The sequence below is a fragment of the Lathamus discolor genome, chromosome W (assembly GCF_037157495.1).
Source record: "Lathamus discolor isolate bLatDis1 chromosome W, bLatDis1.hap1, whole genome shotgun sequence".
Taxonomy (NCBI): Eukaryota; Metazoa; Chordata; class Aves; order Psittaciformes; family Psittacidae; genus Lathamus; species Lathamus discolor.
Genome location: NC_088908.1, coordinates 20,877,938 through 20,899,928, shown reverse-complemented (window position 1 = coordinate 20,899,928; position 21,991 = coordinate 20,877,938). Strand labels below are relative to the sequence as shown.

The window sequence follows — 21,991 nt, the reverse complement described above, 5'->3', positions numbered from 1 at the left end:
TGAACTTTAAGTCCTTTCTGCACTCTAAGCAATGTTATGTATGAATACTAAACTACTGCAATACATTATTTTAGCTGATCTTCCAACATATCTACTGAAAGACAAAGAGAAAAAAATATGAAAAATTCACTCATACACTATAAATGCAGCTGAAAGATGGCACCCAGAACTTTCTCTGTCATCTGATAAAAGACTAAAATAAACGTACTGCCCTTGCGCTAAGTTAGCCCTCATGCCACATATGTTCAGACAACCTAGTAATAGAAAACAGTTTGAAAAATCTTACTAAAAATCTCATCTCTATGAAGACTGTTTCAACAATGGGACTATTAGCAAAAGACAGGGAATAAGAGTTTGAACACTGCTGTTACATCACCTGAAATGAAATATGCCAGCAAATTTTGGGGGGTGAATGTGGTGGTGGGGTGCGCAGAGGACACAAAACAAAAGTGTCCATATAATAAATCTTGCACTATTTGTTCATCATAACTAAAAACTATTCTTGCTCCAGATTTAGTGTTCAGCTACAAATCAATATGACCTTGGAAAAAAAAAAAAAAAACACATCGGCACAGAATTCTGCCAGTGCTTTACCTTATATTCACAAGTATTCAAAACATAATATTTAGCTTTCTGAAAATGTCTTTATTTCCTGGCAAATTGTACAAATCCCAGATTTTTATTCCACCTTTAATGTGGTCTTTCTCTTCTTTGGTTAAAAAAGAAGGCTGTGAAAAATTAATTTGATTCCAGTTTGTCAGTGATACTGACACTCAAGGAAGGGATCGTGGTGTAGAGGGCTACCCCAGGCTGAGTAAATAAACAGGGGGTCCCTGCTGCTTTTTTTCCTTCTCAGTTCTGGGCATTACAAATACTGGATCACAGTGCCCATCGCTGAATTCACCACATGCTGGACTCAACAGAAGGCAGAAGGACAATATTCAGAAGGCAGACAATACGGAAATCGGAAGAGATTACTTTGCAGTACTAGAAAACAGCCAAAATGTCATTCTTCTAACTGGCAAAATGCATTACATAATATCTCTATCAACCCCCCAATTGTAAAGAATACAAGAATGATTCGTGTCAAGAACTTGGGAATCATTGTTACCAATGCACCTGTGACCAGTGTACCATGTGCGGGATGTATAAAAATGACTTTGATTATAATAAATGTTGCTGTCAATATAATGGAGAGAAGAAGAAACAAAGGAATAGAACAGTCTTTAATCATTTTTGACTGTTAAAATAATAAGGTTTTGTTTTACTGCTTGAATGCTTTAAGGAAGGGGTTTGTGAAACCTATGCTTTGACTAAATAACCATATAAGGATAGAACTAGGGCTGTGATTAAGCTTGTGATAAACGATTCTTTATTAATAAATTACCAAGGGGTTCAGTACCTCTTCCAAGAAGTTTCTTCACCGAAAAGCAGACCTCAGCAACAAGAAAAGAACAATGAAAAGGGGCCACATCAGCATCTGGGTACAGATGAAGAAGGGACTGGCTGAGACCCAAGACCAAGAAGTATAAGAGACTGGACCCCAAAGACCCCAGTGTGCATCTTGGTGGAGCAGAGACTCCCCTACGCACCCAGTGCTGCTTGCTTATTGCCTCTCTATATTAATCAATTGTAATAAAATAATTAAATCAGACCATGGCCAAGACAGAATTTTTATAACACAATTGTTCTACAAATCATGACTCTACAGAGATTACAATATCTGTTCAGAAAGCAGAAGAAAACCCAAGCTTTGCTTCCAGAACACATCAGTATATCCTCCTCTGGCCTTGGAGATCTGAATAGTATGCATTAACATCTAATAAGGCTACCACAATTTGCCAGAATGTAGCTTAAATATCCCCCTATTTTCAGGTAACAGTGTGGCCTTTTTCCATAGAAAATTAAGTCACACTTTGCCTAGCTTTTCCAAACATTAATTCCAGGGCCACCTTCCTCTCAAAATACTTGGTCTACAGCTATGTTTTCCCCCTCTTCCCTCTTTCCTTCAGTTTTTCTGATTTCACTCTTACATTGCAATGCTCGCACTGGTACAAGTATTCAGAATTATATAAAATAAAATTAAATATTCAAGGAAGTTTTAAAGTCTGATCTCTTCTGGCTCTCTGAAATAACTTTGTTAACTTTAAAAAACAACAACTGTTACTTTAAGTTTCGTGTTGAATTGTTTTTAATACTGTACTAGTACCTTCCTTCAAGCATAGGCCAAAGCATATTTACTAAAGATAGAGATGCTTTTATTTCATTAAAGATTATTCTTAACCCATTGAATCAATAAGCAAAAGCGTTTCTTCCTCTGAAGCACCGAATTAGCCTCTGCTAGAACAAATAATTCCTAAAACAATGTCTTCCTTTTGCACTGGCAAAGAATTATTTTACTCTACAAAACTGGTGGACAACTCTGATTCAAGCATATGTTCTTTAAGGAACCACTTTGCAAAAACTGTCAGGACAGTCACAATACTTCCCATGGCTGGGGGGTGGATATCATACTCTGCCACAGCTACCACCAAACTCAGAATTTGGAGACTGTTTTCAGAGCTTAAATTTCAGGATATACGTATCAATGTGCTACTAGATATTTAGGACTGCCTTACACATTTTCATTCCAGGAAATTTCTGCATTCTGTCAAGGAACATTACGTGTTCAGTCATTAGCAAGTTCTTTTAAAAAATTGTATGCCTTTTTACTCACTAGCCTAGGTGAATGAACTTAATATCTCATTTTATTATTTCTCCCCTACAAAAAAAAAACCTTAGACTGTCTATCCCCTGTGGACTCCATTAACACTTTTATCTATATCTCTACAATGATAGCAAAGCTTTATCATCACAGCGGAAAATTGGAAATTCTCCTACTCATTTCATAGTTTAAAGAAAAGATTTCAGGTGCAAATGAAGTATCAAGATCTACAAGTAGAATCTGTCTGATTAATCTGTTGATTGGTCTCTCCCCTTCTCCATCTTTGTTATCCAGCAGTATATCTCACAAAACCTCAGAAAATAATTAACTGTTGAAAAAGTAAAATCAGTAGGGCCTCTCAAACTGCTGAAAAGAGGAATGGCACGGAGGAGCTGTTAAGTATGATTGATTCATCCTTATTCCTCACCCCAGAACTATTAAGAACAATGATACACTATAATTGTATAAATTTTTTGTAAGATCAAGGCATATTTCCCCCAAATTGATTATTTACTAAGACAAATATATGAACCTAGCCATAAAGAAATTCAAATAAAATTACTTTACAATAAAATCCAATCAATCATCCCAGAAATCAAACTTTGCAGTGAAATTAACCATTATTTTTTTACAAAAATACACAGTAGAGTTTATTTCCATGCTTATTCTAATACAATCACTCTTAGAAGATGTCAAGATACATAGCTTTATATCACTATCAAACACAAGGTAAGGCATAAATATTACAGTAGTACTCCATAAAAATTTGTGGTTAGTATCAGCCCCCTAAACTTACAGAACAACATAAAACACAATCAATAAACAAACAAAAATCCTTACCACTTTGTACCCCGTATCTGTTTTGCATGCTTTTCTCCCTGAAAACATTAGGATTCCTTGCCAGGATAGCCTGTAGCAAGACTGGTATATCTCCCTCTGGATCATCACTGCCAAGGTTATCCTTCAGTTCTCTGGAATTGTGAAAGTAAGCAATTAAAGAGGCAAATAAATTTTCAAATTATAAAACAAATTAATCAAGTACAAAAAGCCCAAACAAAAGAACAAACAAACCAACTAGCTTAACCAAAACAAAGGATGACAATTTACTGTTAAAATATATAACTAAAAAAAAGGCACAAAATTAAACCAAACCAAATCCAAAAAGTAAACAAGCAAAGCCACCTCACCCACCCCCCAAAACAAAAACAAACAAAAACCAAAACAAACAAAACCAGAAACCAAGTCTCCAAAGCACTGTTCCTTGCCCTCTATTTTTTTTTTTCCCTTTCTTATTGAAGGAATGGAAGAGGTATTTCTACTAGAGTTCAAATTTATTTTCTATTAATAAGCATTCTATAATTCTATACATGGCTGTCAGTTTCAGACTATTATAAAAAGTTTCTTATGCCCACTTTTGTATTGTGATCTTCTCCATAAAAGAATGTATAACATTCAGGCTGCAGCCCAACACTTTGAGAATCTTTTAATTTAAAAAGGAAAATCAGCATATCTTTGACATCACAGGATTCTCTTTGAACCATCAAAAATGTAATGGATTTTCTATAAATACATCTGTGCTTTCACTTACTGTTTGCTTTGAGGACTTTTAAAAGCTACTTCCATTTGATCAAAAAAATTGATTGGAACACATAGGAAAAAGGGCTGTCAACATAAGACAATTCAAAGGACAGCAGGGAAAAATGATAAAACAAAATATATAACAAAAAGAGAACACATTAGCATACTTACTGGTTCGATATGTAATCAAAACTGACATAGGTCTTACATGGGTGTCTCATAAAAGTATACTTTTGTGTAATACCAGGTATATAATTTGTCTATGTGCATTACTGACCAAAGTGGAACAGAAATTACTATTGCACAATCAATAACACAAAGGCTGCACTCCTAAGTAGCAAGAATGGAACAAGCAGCAGATCTGCATAAGGGCTCTTGGACATTTTACTAGCATTCTGATTGAAACAACTGACTCTCTTACACAGTGGTAATCTGCTAAACTAGCCTCTTATATAGTCAAAGTTCAAAATACATACATGTGATCTGTTGACACCTGATTGAGACTGTGGATGAGCTGTGAAACCAGATTTTCATCCCTGCAAGCCAGAAGGCAGTTCACCTCTTCAGCTATCCGTCCATTGAAAAGCAGGCTTTTTGTTGTTGTAGCAGGTAAAGGTGATGGAAGAGGCAGCTGGTTCAAAACTGTTATCAGAAAATAAAAAGGAATTCAGAATCATTTCGTGAAACATGAGCATACAAAGATGGACACCTTCTTATTCCCTCATTTGATTAAGAAAGAAAATCTAACAACCACATTTGAAATATAGGAAAGACTTCTGGATTTTTTTATTTTTTTTTTTTTTTAATATTGAACACACACAAAGGCTGGACTCTATTTTAAACAAAGTGATGCGGTCAAGTCCATAAGTTATATTACTATATTATTGTAAATATTTAACTGTGCTAACACAAGTATAGTAAATAAAACCATACTTTTAAACATACCAGAATATAAAGTATTTAATGTTATGGTAGTTTTCTCTTGGAGCTGAATGCATGGATAAAGGGAAGGAAGGAAATGCAAAATCCTTGTAGCTGCATGCAGTACTGTAAGTGCACTGATCATATACATTAAGTTTTCTACTCTGATCTTCATATTTAGTGTTCTCACTTCCTATGGTGAGGGTAGATTAAAAAAAAATTATAAAAAAAAAAACAAGCCACACACCACACAGAACACCACCAAAGCAAACAACCAACAAACAAAACCACCATAAAAGAAAAAAACAAACCCACAAAAAATCCCCACCAAAAATACCAGCACAAAAACTAAATAAGTCCACAACCAACTTAAGCTACTAATTAAATTATTGGCTTATTCTTCTCCTCTTATATTCATTTTTATGTAAGCAATCTCAAGAAAAAGCTAGTATAGTTGGTTGGAATGATCATTAGAATGTCAATTCAGTCAATATATTCACAAATCTTGGTAAAAAGATTTGTTTAATGAAAATAGGTATCACAGTAATAGATTATAAATGAGCATACTATACTTTTAGAGGGCATTCTTAGGTCTACAAGCATAACAAGGAAGTATACCAAATAAGCCTTGACCAGATGATTTGGAAGGGTTACAGAGATGAGTAAGCCAGAAGAGGCCAAAAAGTCTGCTTTATAGCAAAGTAATTTTCATAGGGCCACAAAAACAAGCTAACTGACTTGAAGTTTCCAGGCTGATTACATTAGAAATAGCTTCAAAGAAAACCAACTGTGAAATAGACTCTTTTGGCTCTTTTATATTTTTAAATTCTTTTTTAAAAAAGAAAGGGGGGACACACAAATTCCAGTATTTTTTTTTTCCTATGCAATGTATATCATTATTGCATTTAGAAATAAATTTCAATTCAAATAAAAGTGTATAATAAAATAGCTAGCTTTTATTACTTGCTTTAGATTACCTTCAATGTGCCTTGAAACTTGGAAAAATTAGCAAGATCAGCAAAACACATTTATTAAAGCAGTATAAATTCATCTAGTTAACTGAGCCTACTCTACTGCCTCTAGTCATCAAGTCCTCCATGTTTTTAGGGCAATGGGACTTGTCCATTCCAGCACCTTCTTTTCACATGGAGAGAAGGTGAAACAGTGACAAGCCTTTATCTTTCACCTGACTTTCTAAGCATCAGATAAATACCACAGATAATGAAGCAAATACACTTAACACAAGGGCTAATTCCACCAAAGGTATTTCATTCAGTGTTTCAAGAAACTTGTACCAGGATTCTAACAAGTGACTTTTACCAGTTAAGTATCTTTACTTCTTTAGAACCTCACCTGCAAATACTTAGTGATGGAAAATTTCACGTAGCCCAGAAACTTATGATTTGCATCCTGATGGCCCATTATTAGACACACATAATGATACATATATACACATATTAGATACATAAGCAGCATCTTCAAATTTGATACTTCACAATATCAAATTGACAAAGAAGTAGGGTTTTTTTTTCCCTTGAATACATCTGCTTTTTTACTTTAGGCAACTGAATTTAATTGCGGGGTATACACTTTCAGTGTCTTTTGGAAAGTCTCCAATTTTCAACAGTATAATAATAATTAAAACAAGATCTCAGAAGAAGCACTTGGGTCACTGAGTCCAATTATCCTCACAGACAACTGAGCTAAAAACTCTTGCTTAGACTTGATAAACAATATGCATCTTTGTCCCAACTGCACCTGTTAATTAGAGCAACTTTTTCATACTTTCCCAAAACTAGGTTTAAAGTATATTCAGGTTTATTTATATTTTTAAACCTACATTTCATGTTTAAATTAGCATATTTCTAAAATTCAAGCAATGAAAAAATTAACATTTTTAATACCAAATCTGATTTTTAACAGATTAACTTTTAAGAACTTTTCAAAACACTAAAAACAGTTTTATTTTCAAATGCAGGCATTTACTGAAGAGGTAGAAGGGAACATAGCAAAGATAAAAAAAGAAGAGTACTTACGGTCTGTAAGACTAGCAATCCCTGCAAGAGTAGTGATGGGAACATGAGGCATATCCCCATTCATCCTGAAGTTCTGGGATGGTAGCGCCTACACAGATATTTTAGTTCAGGTGCCAGCTATCATTACTTCCCATCTCCCAAGCACTAAAAAAAACAATCAAACAAAAAAAAACAACAAAAAAAAACACAAACAACAAACAAAAAAAACCAACACAACAACAAAACACCACACAAACAAAAAACCACAGACACAAAACAAACAAAACCAAATTAAAATTCTCATTTTACTTAAAAGAATTTTTAATTCAATAACATAAATGAAACACAGACCATAACCTCAGCTACATACTAAGTAAATTTAGTCAAAAGTAAGTAAAACTGTAGAATTAAAATATCAAATGGCATTCAGCAATCAAAAGGCAAGCTTTTGGTCTCAGAAGCAGAGCCCTTCACTAAAAAAGATACAAGACATGGTAATCAAAATAAAATTTGCTTAAGTTATACAGTAGCAAACTCAAAAACTGGTAACAAAACTTCTGTTGGTTCATACAGCAATGGACAGTACTTAATACATAACCCAGTTTAAGTAATTAGTTGCTATAATCACATCACAATTTTGGAAGAGATTTTTCATATAGCAAAACCAAAAGAAGTAGCAGTTTACAGATGCAAGTATCAAATAGTAAACAAAGTGACAAATAAAAAATCTTAGTATATTTTTGATGTAGTTTAACCCCAGTACCATGCAGCAACCCCCAACACCACCACCCCTTGCCCCAGCGGGATGGGGAGGACAAGCAGAAAAAGGTAAAACCCACAGGTTGAGAAAAGAACAGATTGATAACTGAAATAAAGTACAATAAAAAAATAATAATTGTAATGAAAAGGAAGATAACAAAGAGAGAGAGAGGAATAAAACCCAAGACAGACAAGTGATGCACAATAAAATTGCTCACCTCCAACCAACCGATACCAAGACCCAAGCAGAAATTTCTCCCTTCCGGGTGACTCGCCCTGGTTTCTATACTGGCCATGATGCACTGTGGTATGGAATACCCCTTTGGCTAGTTTGGGTCAGGTGTCCTGTCTCTGCTTCCTCCTGGCTTCCCAAGCCCCTCCTCAATGGCAGGGCATGAGAGACTAAAAAGTCCTTGAAAGTGGTAAGCATTACTTAGCAACTAAAACACTGATGTGTTATCAGAACTGTTCTCAGAATAAAGCCAAAACACAGCACTGCACCAGCTACTAGGAAAAAAATGACTGCTCCAGCCAAAACTAAGACAATTTTAAAATTAGTAGCTATTTCAAAATCGATCTGAAAATATCTCTTTAATATTAAACACACACTGGTAAACCTACTACCAGAAACTGTTTCATACACACCACAGAAAAAAAGGTTTAGTCACCGCTGAACTAGCTTTATTTCCTGTAAAACAGCACAGTTTATATTCAACTACTGAAAAGGAATTTGTTCATCCAGTTTTCACTAACTATAAATATCCCAATTGTAAAGGAAGTCCAAACTTCAGAACTTGACTTGGAAGGCCCTTAGAAACCTGATGTAACTTTGAAGTTGCTCCTACTTTGAGCAGAGGGTTGGTCCACAGGTCACAGAATCATTAGGGTTGGAAGGGACCTCTGGAGATCACCTAGTCCAACCCCCCTGCCAAGGCAGGGCCATCTAGAGCAGGTTACAAAGGAACGCATCCAGGTGTGTTTTGAATGTCTCCAGACCTCCCTGGGCAGCCTGTTCCAGTGTTCTGCCACCCTCAACGTAAGGAAGTATGTTGACATGAAACTTCCTGTATTTTAGTTTATGGCCATTGCTCCTCGTCCTGTCACTGGGCACCACTGAAAAGAGTCCAGCACCACCCTCCTGGTACCCACCTTTGAGATATTTATATGCATTAATGAGATCCCCTCTCAGTCTGCTCTTCTCTGAACTAAACAGGCCCAGCTCCCGCAATCTCTCCTCATCAGAGAGATGCTCCAGACTCCTGATCGTCCTTGTGGCCCTTTGCTGGACCCTCTCCAGTAGCTCCTTGTCTTTCTTCTACTGAGGAGCCCAGAACTGGACACAGTACTCCAGATGTGGCCTCAACAGGGTCAAGTAGAGGGGGAGGATCACCTCCCTCAACCTGCTGGCCACACTCCTCCCGATGCACCCCAGGATACTATTGGCCCTCCTGGCCGCAAGGGCATACTGCTGGCTCGTAGTCAACTTATCATCCACCAATACTCCCAGCTGAATTGCTCTCTAGTAGGTGAGCCCCCAACCTGTGCTGGTACTTGGGGTTCTTCCTCCCCAGGTGCAGTACACTACACTTGCCCTTGTTGAACCCCATGAGGTTTCTCTCTGCCCAGTCCTCCAGCCTACCAAGGTCCTGTTGAATAAGCAGCACAGCTTTCAGGTGTATCAGCCACTGCCCCCAGCTTCATATCATCAGCAAACTTGCCCTTCATCCAGGAATAAGACAGGACCCAGTATCAATCCCTGGGGAACACTACTGATTAAAGGCCTCCAACTGTATTCTGCTGTGCTGATCACAACCCTCTGAACTCTGCCATTCAGTCAGTTCTCAATCCACCTCACAGTCCATTCATCTAACCCACATTTTCAAAGCTTACCTACGAGGATGTTATGGGAGACAGTGTCAAAAACCTTGCTGAAGTCAAGGTAGATAACATCATCTGCTCTCCCATGGTCGATTCATCCTGCTATGTCATCATAGAAGGCTATCAGATTGGTCAGTCAAGATTTCCCCTTGGTGAATCCATGCTGACTACTCCTGATGACCTTCTTCTCTTCTATATGCTTGGTGATCACTTCCAGAATGACCTGTTCCATCACCTTTACAGGGATGGAGGTGAGGCTGACTGGCCGGCAGTTTCCCAGATCCTCCTTCTTGCCCTTTTCATAGATGGGAGTAACTTGGCCTTCCTCCAGTCATCGGGCACCTCACCCATTCTCCATGATTTTTCAAAGATGATGGAGAGCAGCAGAGCAACATGTGCCAGCTCCCTCAGCACCCTTGGGTGCATCCCATCAAGACCCATGAATTTATGGGTGTTAAGTCTGTCTAGCCTGTCCCTAAGCCAACCATCTACGACCAGGGGAAAGTCTTCCTTTCTCTGGCCTGCATTTCTAACCTCCGAGGTCTGGGACTCCTGAGGGCCGTCCTTAGCAGTAAAGACTGAGGCAAAGGCGGCATTCAGTAATTCCGCCTTCTCTGTGTCTTCTGTTACCAGGACACCCATGTGATTCAGGAGCGGCCCCACATTTTCCCTTATCTTCCTTTTGCTGCCAATATACTTGTAGAAGCCCTTCTTCTTCTTCTTGATGTCCTTTGCCAGACTCAATTCTAAGTGGGCCTTGGCCTTCCATGTCACATCCCTGTGTATCCTGGCGATGTTCCGACAGTCCTCCCGCTTGGCGTCCTCCCCCTTTTTCCACATCCCATAAATTTCCTTCTTGAGTTTAAGATTTACTAGGCGCTCCCTGCTCATCCATGCAGATCTCCTGCCCCCTTTGCCTGATTTCTTCATCATGGGATTACACTGTTCTTAGGCTTGGAGGAAGTGTTGCTTAAATAATTACTAGCTCTCTTGGACTCCCTTTTCTTTTAGAGCCCTATCCCATGGGATTCCTCTCAGTAGGTCTTTGAAGAGGCTGAAGTTAGCATTCCAGAAGTTTAGGGTTCTAGTCCTGCTAACTTTTTTGCTGCCCCCCCCCCCCCCCCCCCCCCCCCCCCAGGATCCCGAGTTCCACTATCTCATGATCGATAAAGCCAAGGCAGCCCCCAACCTTTATGTCATCAACCAGTCCTTCCTGGTTTGTAAGTACAAGGTCCAGCAACACACCTTTCCTCGTTGGCCCCACCACTTGTAACAAAAAGTTATCTTCAGTGACCTGCAGGAACTTCCTGGACTGTGTGTGCTGGCCATTTTATCTCTCCAGCAAATATCTGGGTGGTTGAATTCCCCCAGGAGAACCGGGGCCTGTGACTGCGAGGCTATTTCCAGCTGCCCATAGAAGGCCTCATCAACTTCCTCCTCCTGATCAGGTGGCCTATAGTAAACGCCCACAACAGTGTCCCCCATATTAACCTGTCCCTTAATTCTCACCCATAGACTCTCAACTCATTCATCTATCCCTGGGTAGAGCTGGATATATTCCAGTTGCTCCTTCACATAAAGAGCAACTCTACCACCTCATCTCTCTGACTTGTCCTTCCTAAAAGGTACATAGCTGTCCATGACAACATTCCAGTCATGTGAGCTATCCCACCATGTCTCAGTAATTGCAATGAGATCGTGGCCCTGTAACCGCACATCAGTTTCCAGTTCATCCTGTTTATTTCCCATGCTATGCACATTTGTATACATGCACTTCAGAGAGGTAATGTCACAGCTAGGTTCCCCAGAAAGGGTGTAAGATTCACCACAAAAACCCTCGATACAGTTAGCCCTATGATCCTCATCTTAAGAGGCAATCAAGCAACATCTATCCCTGCACTGGTTAACAAGATCTATCCTCCAGAAGGAAGCAACAGCCACTCTGGACACCACCCCCTGGGTCCTTCAGTTTAAAGCCCGTCTCACCAAACTGGCCAGCCTGCTGCCAAAGATTCTCTGCCCCTTCTAGACAGATGGATCCCATCCCTCCCTAACAGTCTACAATCATTGAAGAATGATCCACTGTCATAAAAGCCAAAACCTTCTTGATGACACCAGCCACAAAACCAGTTATTGATCCACCCTATGCGTCTGCTTCTGGCCATCTCCATTTCCCTAAGTGGTAGCATATAAGGGAAGATGACCCAGGCACCAATGTTTTCCACCTGCCTCGCCAGGGCTCTATAGTCTTCCTTGATCCTACCTAATTTGCAGCCTGCTGTGTCATTTATACAATTTGTAATTGTCAACAACTGACTGATATAGAAAATATTCATGTTATTTCCACAATGTCCTCACTCCAACTGAGAGAAATAGCATTTGCTGTTTTACTCCATGCCATTTTTGTTGTAAACATTTTAATATACTAGATGTATTTATCATAAACATTTTAGTTCATTCTATATTTCTTAATAGATTGTAGCAAATCTTTTTTAGTGTTGCCTTTTCACATCATTATTCCACCACTTCTCACATCCCTCTTATTCCATGTAGCTTAATATATTTTGTTTTATCTTTCTTTCTTTTACCTCCTTGTATATCTTGTCCTTTATTTTTCCTTTCTTGTCCTCCCCCAAGAAAATGTCTTCTCCTGGCTTTTTCACATACAACATTGATGCACAGAGAGAATGGAATTTGCCATGGTGATAATGGTGTCTAGCTTGATTAACAGCATCACTTAGAAGAACAAGACTTTGTATAAGCAGTACATTCCTTACGAACTACCTCAACCTTGGAGGAAGAGCTAAAGGACTGATAAAAGCAGAACATCTGCACCAGAAGGTGCTGAAGACAAAATAAGTCCTAGGAAAAACAAGTAGTCAACAAGGAATGGCAGTAATCGGGTGAAAAGTAAAGGTGGCAGGGGGAGTTCGCAACCACTGACTCAGTTCAGGACCAATAAAGTTTGCTCCCCCCCCCCTCACAGAGCTTGTGTGCTAATTTACATGGAAAATTTACCCAATAGAAGATAGAGTACGAATTAATCATAGATTTAGTAACTTTTGACCAGTGAAAAGTAATTTCTTTGTTCTCTGAAAGGTATATAATCTGATGTACAAAAAACCTAAGGTTTGATTGATTTGTGTAGCTTCCACCTAGCACCCTATTTTGCAAAATAGCTGACAATAAAATACCTCAACTCTGTGTATACATTGGCGTTCTGCACACTGGGTAACGATCCCACTTTTGGGACAACTTCATCATTGCTGTGATTCATGAACTAGTTCATCTAGTTCAAAACAACATTTAGATAGTCATTCCATCTTAAGGGACTAATGCCTAATCATTATAAAACTCAGCAAAATTGATGTGTTTTAAGCTAAAATTAATGCTATATGTGCTGCAATTCCATAGTTTTTTACATTGTTTCAGTAAGCTTTAAATTTGAAAATCATACCTTTATTGTGCACATGGATAAACCTTGCACTGTAACATAAAAAAACCCAAACCAAACCAAAACAAAAGTAACGTTTTAATCAAATTTTATAGACAAGTTTGAAAGTTTCTTAAGCTATTATATGAATGGGGTGGCTGTAGTCCGTGATTAAGATTGAACCATCCCAACAGTCCCTTTTAGCATTGACAGAAGAAGCAGCGTTTTTCTTTCTCCTGATCTTAGAGCATTTTTCTGCACTCTAGCTCAGAAGGTTATGGAGTTTTGGGGGTTTTGTTTTGGGGTTTTGTGTGTGGTTTTGTTTGTTTGTTTTGTTTGTTTTGTTCTGGGTTTTGGGGTTTTTTTCATAGTATTTTTGTTAAGGGTGAAATTTTCTGTCCTGTTTTGCCCAGGTCAGAATGAACCGTAACACATTTTTTCTTCTGGTTTTAACATCTGTGAATGCCTTTTAGCCTGGTTTTAATGCAAATGTATGGTGTTGGGGAATCCGTGAAACTTTTCCCTTCGAGTTTGTGCCTATGATGAGGAGATCATGTTTGCTGTCCTTTCTTTTCAGAGCTTCAAAAAATACCTTCTCTGCTGCTTCTTATAGATATACTGATCAGCTGTGTTGAGATGGGAGCTGTTACCAGTTTTACAGTTACTGCATTCTGAACAAGACATATTTTACTTTGTTGAAGTCTGAAACAGATATGAGTAATGGGCGAAACTGTAGCTGTTTGTGTTAAGGAGGTGTCTGAGTTGTCTTATATTTGAAGGACTGTCTTTCCAAAAATAACAACATGTATGTAATGCAAGGTTTAGTTCTAGGACAAATGATTACATGTTTTTGAAGACCTGTGCCAAAACACCTTTTGAGTCTACAAATATCACCTGAAAAGACTTTGTTGGTTTGTTTTTTGTTTAGTGGCCTGGGGTTTTTGGTTTTGTTTTCGTTTTTTTTTTTTTTGGGGGGGGGGAGGGTTGGTTTGTTTGGTTTTGGTTTTTTGCTTGTTTTTTTAGTTTGTCTTTCTTTTTAAATGATTAGTTCACTGCATAATCTAATGTTGAATGTTACTCCATTATATATATTGTTATTACAGGATTTCATTATCTGTATAACACAAAACTTTAAACACAGGTTTTCGTTGCTCACTACAAGTCTTCCTAAATATACTATGTTCTCTGCTACTGTGATCTGAAATTTGATTGAAGATTTGCTATTTCTTTGAAGGTCCTCTTCATATTTTTACAGGTGCAGCTAAAAAAATTTACTGCTGCTTAATCATCTTTATGTCACAGAGCTAAAACAATGCATCTAGATTTTTCTGTGTTCTATGCTTGTGTGTTTGTGGGTTTTTTTTTAATTCCGGATGACTTTTTCAAAGCCTATAATAACTATTATTTGTAGTCAGCAGTAGGTTGTAGCAGCATAAAAGTCCCATGGCATTTATCTAACGTGATGGGCATTTTACGTACTCTATGGGGCCTTTGGTTTTGGTGTTGCTTTTTCAGAAGGAGACGCTGGATAAGTTGCTATCAGGAGATGCTGGATAAACTGTTATTGGTAGACAGCAGGAATTCAGTAGTTGCACACTGGAGTCCTTTCTTATGTTGATCTGTTACCAGTACAATATGAGACATTTTCAGCATACTGCTTTGCCTAGAGGCTGCTTGAGTTATTTCCTATTTTTGTCTTTGCTGCTAAGGTAAATATTTTGATTCTTGATCACTCAGGCATTCTTAAGTCTTCTCTGGATAATAAGAGTCAACGTTGCATGTTGCACATCTAGTTCTTAGCAGCAACAATAAACTTAACCAAATTACTAGTTTCATTGTACTTTGGTTCATCTGAAATATGATTCTTTGTCTGTTTGCAGATTTAGGAGTTCATTGTTTAATTAGTTCACTTTCAGAATATTACTCTGGCACATGTAAGTGACAGAAATTTATTAACTAATTTGTCAGAGCAATTTGTTGAAAGTCTGAAACTGACTGGTTCATGGGCTTGGATGCTTGATCAGGTTCCTCTTACTTCTGGGAAAAGCTGCAGCTATTTTGCAGAAATTATTTTTGCAACAATGCATTTCAATATGCAATGAGGACCCCTACTAACATGATGGAATTATTCAGTTGCTGTGTTGATTCTTCCCAGACCCACCAACCTGGCTGGGTCCCATTTCTCAAGGCTGTAGCTGGGGACTGGAATATAACCAGGGAGCTTTAGCATCTCCTTTTGTTTAGCCCGAGGCTGGGAGCCTTCCTTTTGTGCTAGTACTGGGGTAGATAAGGAAAAATTATTTTGAAAGATGTCCTATATCATTCTATAGAACCTGCTTGAGCACATCTTCCTAACACCACTTCTTCCCGCCAAATCCATTACAGCAGAGAATCGTGTGGGCATAGTCCTTTGGGTGGTGGTGAGGGGATTTCAGTCTCCTGCCTTCTTTCAGGTGTCTGTATGTGAGTTGAGCTCAGGAATTATCCCTTCATGGATGTAGTCAAAAGGTGGGGTAAGGGGCTTAATAGAGGGTTATATCCTGTTTATAGGATGCAGCTGTATACTCTTCCATAAACTTTAAGCCACTGAAGTAAATGAACTCAGATTATTTTCATCAGTATTCATCTTGATGGTGTGTTTTTCAGCTGATGATATGGTATTGAGATAAAAGTGGAACTTTTGTCTTATGAGCAGATGTAATTTCCTCATACCTTAAATTCCATTTTGAAAAAAGGATTTTGATTTCCCTGTGATTCCCCTTCTTTCTTAAAACTCTCCAGGGCACGGAATTATTTGGAGGAGTGTGATGCTGCTGGGCAAGGGCCCCTGATTACAAAGGACTGAGATATAAAGAACATACTGGAGCATTTTAAGGGAAAGCACTGTGGGAAGGATATAATTAAATTTAAATAATTAAATTAAATATTCCAAGAATAGCTGAAAATTTTCAGCTTTAACCAGTAAGCTATTCATCAGTCCTAGGTAGTTGTGTGGCCATTTGCACTGTAGTGTCTGAGTGCTATACTGTAACAGTATTTAACTATTTTAAAAGGTTGTTTATGTTCTGAGCATTTTATAAAGTAGGGAAGTACTTATATTTATTTTTTTTTTCTTTTGGTTCTTAATCTAAAGTAGACCCTTTTATTTGAGTGGCTGTAGTAAAATTAAGCTGTGAGTCTCTGCTGTGGTAGTTGCAATGACATGGCTATGCAACAAGAAAGAAGGCACTCTTGTTATGGAGTAAGAGTAATATTTCATTTGATTTAGCACAACATTTGAATGCTGTTTGAGCTAATCCAGAAAGAAACTGCTTTCCTACCCGTATGTATGTCTGACACAGGAGGCTTTATCAGTGTAGTTATAGCAGTGACCCAAAATGATTTGAGAGTTAGACTGTAAGCTGGTGATACGTAAGGGAGGTAGACCCAAAACTACTGAAACATCCTCTATCAAATGCTCAGAGAGGACATGCAAGGAAGGTGAGCTTGGCCTCTGTGGAATATAAGCCTGAGAAAATATTTTATTGAAGGAGATGTGTATGCAATTTATTATGTTAATTTCTAATTGCAGTGTGAACAGTAAGTGCAACTTTAGAAAGGGCTGTCAAATACATCCAAGTGTATCTAAATGTGGTATTTTTTGTTAGTAGGTATCCTATAATAAGTTTCTGAGAAAGGACTGTAGTGTTAGGCCCTTATTATCTTCAGGTTCACATTTACTCTTTTTGCTCTCTATTAACAGGTAGCATAGATCAGTCAGTGTTAAAGGAGTTGCCTCCTGAGCTCCTGGCAGAAATTGAATCCACCATGCCTCTTTGTGAACGTGTGAAAATGAACAAGCGCAAACGTAACACAATTAATGAGAAACCAAAATATGCTGAAATCAGTTCTGATGAAGACAGTGAGAGTGAAGAAGCTTTTGAATGTAAGTAGTACATCATTCTGTTCCTACTCCTAAAGAAGGCTAATATTTTGCTTTCCCAAAAATACTGTTTGTTTGTTTGTTTCTTACCCTAAAATGTATATAAACAAAATTTCTGTCCAGCTAACTGCTTGGCCAAGAACCTTTTTTTTAATAGAAAAATTATTTTATTTCAATTTGTCACTCAAAATGAAAAGCAGCTGGTTATTAAATTTCTTTCCCTAATTACCTTATGGGAAGCCACTGCAATGAAACATTTTTAGCCAATCAGATTAAAGAAAATATCCTGTAAAGCAGCTTAGAAAACATGTACACAAAGTTATGCAATGAAAAAATTCTAGTAAATACATTTTAACTTCTGAATTTCATTGATAAGAAAAGCAAAGGATCCTCTCTTCATTTTTTCTGACATTATAAATAATGGATGTTAGTGCACAGAGGTTTCTGAAAATATTACTTCTTCCTTTTTTCTCCGTGGTATATTGTTTGAAAAACCATAATTATTCCCAAATAGTTTCTCAAAATCGCATTTGATGATGACACTATTTTTGAATTAAGTGGTTTCAAAGACAGAGAGGAAGCTTGTAGTTAGACTTTTGCTGTGCAATCAGGCAAAGTTCATAAGTGCAAAAAAAATTGTTATATGTCTCTATGTTAAGAAGGGATTTCCTACTTTCCAGTAAGAGTGTAGTTAGTTTGTCTCTATGATAGTTTAGTTAGATAAAACTGAAAATAAACTTCATTATAATGGAGTGAATAATTTCAGTCTGAATAACATCTTAGCTATGTTACTTATGCAGGGCTACAAAAGTGCCTATTGCTGAGAAAGCATCTTGCTTATAATGATTTTCTTGCAAGTTTAGACTCTTTCCACCTTTGCCTATCTAAACATATTACTGAACTTTTGTAAAGGGATGTTGTCCGGGAAGCTAGGGACCAGGTTAGGAAGGCTAAGGCCCAGTTAGAATTAAACTTAGACAGGGATGTTAAAGATAACAGGAAGGGATTCTACAGTTACATAGCAAACAAAAAACAGACTAGGGACAACATAGGCCCCCTGAGGAAGCTTTCGGGAGAACTGGCTGCACAGGATTTGGAGAAGGCTGAGGTTCTGAATAACTTTCTTTGCCTCGGTCTTCACTGGCAAAGGCTCTGACTGCACCACCCAGGTCTTAGAAGGTAGACTCAGGGATTGTGAGAATGAAGACCTTGGGCCCACTGTAGGAGAGGATCTGGTTCGAGACCATCTTAAGAACCTGAGTGTACACAAGTCCATGGGACCTGATGAAATCCATCCGCAGGTCCTGAAGGAGCTGGCGAATTAAGTTGCTAAGCCACTGGCCATCATATTTGAAAAATCATGGCAGTCAGGTGAAGTTCCCGACAACTGGAAAAAGGGAAATATAACCCCCATTTTCAAGAAGGGGAAAATGGAAGACCCGGGGAATTACAGACCAGTCAGTCTCACCTCTGTGCCTGGTAAAATCTTGGAGCACATTCTCCTGGACAGCATGCTAAGGCACATGAAAAACAACAAGGTGCCTGGTGACAGCCAGCATGGCTTCACTAAGGGGAAATCCTGCCTGACCAATTTGGTGGCCTTCTATGATGGGGATACAGAATTGATGGACAAGGGTAAAGCAGTTGATGTCATCTACCTGGACTTGTGCAAAGCGTTTGAAACTGACCCACACCACATCCTTCTCTCTAAATTTGAGAGATATCAATTTGATGGGTGGACCACTCGATGCATAAAGAACTGGCTGGATGGCCGCACACAAAGAGTTGTGGTCAATGGCTCCATGTCCAGCTGGAGACCAGTAACTAGTGGTGTCCCTCAGGGATCGGTGTTGGGACCGGTCTTGTTTAACATCTTCATCGCTGACATGGACAGTGGGATTGAGTGCGCCCTCAGCAAGTTTGCCGATGACGAAGGAGAGAAGGGATGACATCCAGAGGGACCTTGACACGCTTGTGAGGTGGGCTGATGCCAACCCCATGAAGTTCAACCACGACAAGTGCAAGGTCCTACACCTGGGTCGGAGCAGTCCCAGGCACAGCTACAGACTGGGCAGAGAAGAGATTCAGAGCGGCCCTGCAGAGAAGGACTTGGGGGTGCTGGTCAATGAGAAAATGAACATGAGACAGCAGTGTGCGCTCGCAGCCCAGAAAGCCAACCGTATCCTGGGCTGCATCAAAAGGAGCGTGACCAGCAGGTCGAAAGAGGTGATCCTGCCCCTCTACTCTGCTCTTGTGGGACCTCACCTGGAGTATTGTGTGCAGTTCTGGTGTCCTCAACATAAAAAGACATGGAACTGCTGGAACAAGTCCAGAGGAGGGCTGTGAGGATGATCAGGGGACTGGAGCACCTCCTGTATGAAGACAGGCTGAGGAAGTTGGGGCTGTTCAGCCTGGAGAAGAGAAGGCTGTGGGGGGACCTAATAGCAGCCTTCCAGTACCTGAAGGGGGCCTATAGGGATGCTGGGGAGGGACTCTTCGTCAGGGACTGTAGTGACAGGACAAGGGGTAACAGGTTAAAACTTAAACAGGGGAAGTTTAGATTGGATATAAGGAGGAAATTCTTTCCTGTTAGGGTGGTGGGACACTGGAATCGGTTGCCCAGGGAGGTTGTGAGTGCTCCATCCCTGGCGGTGTTCAAGGCCGGGTTGGATGAAGCCTTGTGTGGGATGGTTTAGTGTGAGGTGTCCCTGTCCATGGCAGGGGGGTTGGAACTAGATGATCTTGAGTCCTTTCCAACCCTAACTATTCTATGATTCTATGATTTAGCACAACATTTGAATGCTGTTTGAGCTAATCCAGAAAGAAACTGCTTTCCTACCCGTATGTCTGTCTGACACAGGAGGCTTTATCAGTGTAGTTATAGCAGTGACCCAAAATGATTTGAGAGTTAGACTGTAAGCTGGTAATACGTAAGGGAGGTAGACCCAAAACTACTGAAACATCCTCTATCAAATGCTCAGAGAGGACATGCAAGGAAGGTGAGCTTGGCCTCTGTGGAATATAAGCCTGAGAAAATATTTTATTGAAAGAGACGTGTATGCAATTTATTATGTTATTTTCTAATTGCAGTGTGAACAGTAAGTGCAACTTTAGAAAGGGCTGTTAAATACATCCAAGTGTATCTAAATGTGGTATTTTTTGTTAGTGGATATACTATGATTCAGGAGTGGCCCCACATTTTCCCTAATCTTCCTTTTGCTGTCAATATACTTGTAGAAGCCCTTCTTCCCGTTCTTGATGTCCTTTTCCAGACTCAATTCTAAGTGGGCCTTGGCCTTCCATGTCACATCCCTGCATAGCCTGGCGATGTTCCTATAGTCCTCCCACTTGTCCTGTCCCTTTTTCCACGTCCCATGAATTTCCTTCTTGAGTTTAAGATTTACTAGGCACTCTCTGCTCATCCATGCAGATCTCCTGCACCCTTTGCCTGATATGTTCTTGGGCTTGGAGGAAGTGGTGCTTAAATAACATCCAGCTCTCTTAGAATCATAAAAACAACTAGGTTGAAAAAGACCTTTAAGATCATCAAGTCCAACCATCACCCCAGGGCTGCCAATGCCACCACTAAAGCATATCACTGAGGGTCTCATCTACACATTTTTGGACACTTCCAGGGACTGCAATTCCACCACTTCCCTGGGCAGCCTGTTCCAATACCTGATCACCCTCTCTATTAAGGAATTTTTCCTAATAACTAAACCTCCCCTGGCACAGATTGAGGCTGTTACCTCTTGTCCTATCACTTGTTACTTGGGAGAACAGACCAACCTCCACCTCACTACAACCTCCTTTCAGGTAGTTGTCGAGAACAATAAGGCCCCCCAAACCTTCTCTTCTACAGACAATTCTCTTGGACTCCCTTGTCTTCTATGGCCCTATCCCATGGGATTCCTCTAAATAAGTCTTTGAAGAGGCTGAAGTTAGATACTAGTGGCTCATTCTCATTAGAAAAGTGACACAAGATCAAGTCCTACTGATAAGGTAGCAAAACCTAAACCAAAGTACTGATATGTTTCAAAAAGTTAAGCTACATAAAATATACATTTTTTCAGGCACAATAACATTAATAGCTATTAGACTATTAGAAGGGTAGTTATGTTCACCAGTTTTGCAAAATAAAACAGCTTAAACTTCTGTCAGGGACAATCTAGTTATTCAGGGAGTTTATTACTGCCCCTTTTACATCTTTTTAAACAATAAATATCCTCTTTATGAGCCTCTCCACATCAACGATTCTAACACTACTGAAAGCTACTTAATTCTTTCTGTTCTGAAGAAGCAACCATAGAATTAAACTGTAAAGACCTAACTTTGCTGCAGAACTAAGAAATTCAAACAAAGGGAAAGCCCCAAGCTACTACAGTAGTTCACAAATTTATTTTCCATCTGTTGCATATTACATATGCAACTTGTATTGCAACAAACAAAGTATATTTTTAATTGTGCTCTTTCTGGTGAGCACTGCCCTTTTGCTTGCTCAGGCACACAAGTAGTGGCTGATGTTAAAGTTCATGTTATTGAAAGAAAACAGCTAAGAGCTGTATAGAAAGAGCAACTAAAAGGAATCGATACAGCAGCTCTGTCAAATGGAAAGCACTTTAGGTTGCAACATATCTTTGTTAACAAAGTAGTGACAGGTATGAGAGAGGAAGTAGTAACTTATTTTTCTTCAACTTCTTGAATGTCTCATGTTAGCTAGTAGTAGCATTACCCTTTTCTAAAAACAACTGTACTTACACTACTTATATTTTAAAGACTTT

At 39.0% G+C, this 21,991-nt stretch overlaps 1 protein-coding gene across 4 annotated transcripts in view; it reads right to left on the bottom strand.

Moving 5' to 3' along the window:
* The window catches only part of LOC136004505 (nipped-B-like protein), a 198,838-nt gene that overhangs the window by 137,504 nt on the left and 39,343 nt on the right, over positions 1–21,991 (bottom strand). For 3 of the 4 annotated variants that reach the window (XM_065661044.1, XM_065661047.1, XM_065661046.1), the window contains exons 2-4: positions 7,240–7,383; positions 4,759–4,924; positions 3,545–3,675 (exon numbers count right to left, since the gene is read on the bottom strand). In XM_065661044.1, the coding sequence (XP_065517116.1) occupies positions 3,545–3,675; positions 4,759–4,924; positions 7,240–7,303 (361 nt within the window). In that variant the 5' untranslated portion in view covers positions 7,304–7,383. Of the gene's footprint in view, positions 1–3,544; positions 3,676–4,758; positions 4,925–7,239; positions 7,384–9,867; positions 10,895–21,991 lie in introns of those variants that run through there. The other variant, XM_065661045.1, reaches the window with a different exon arrangement.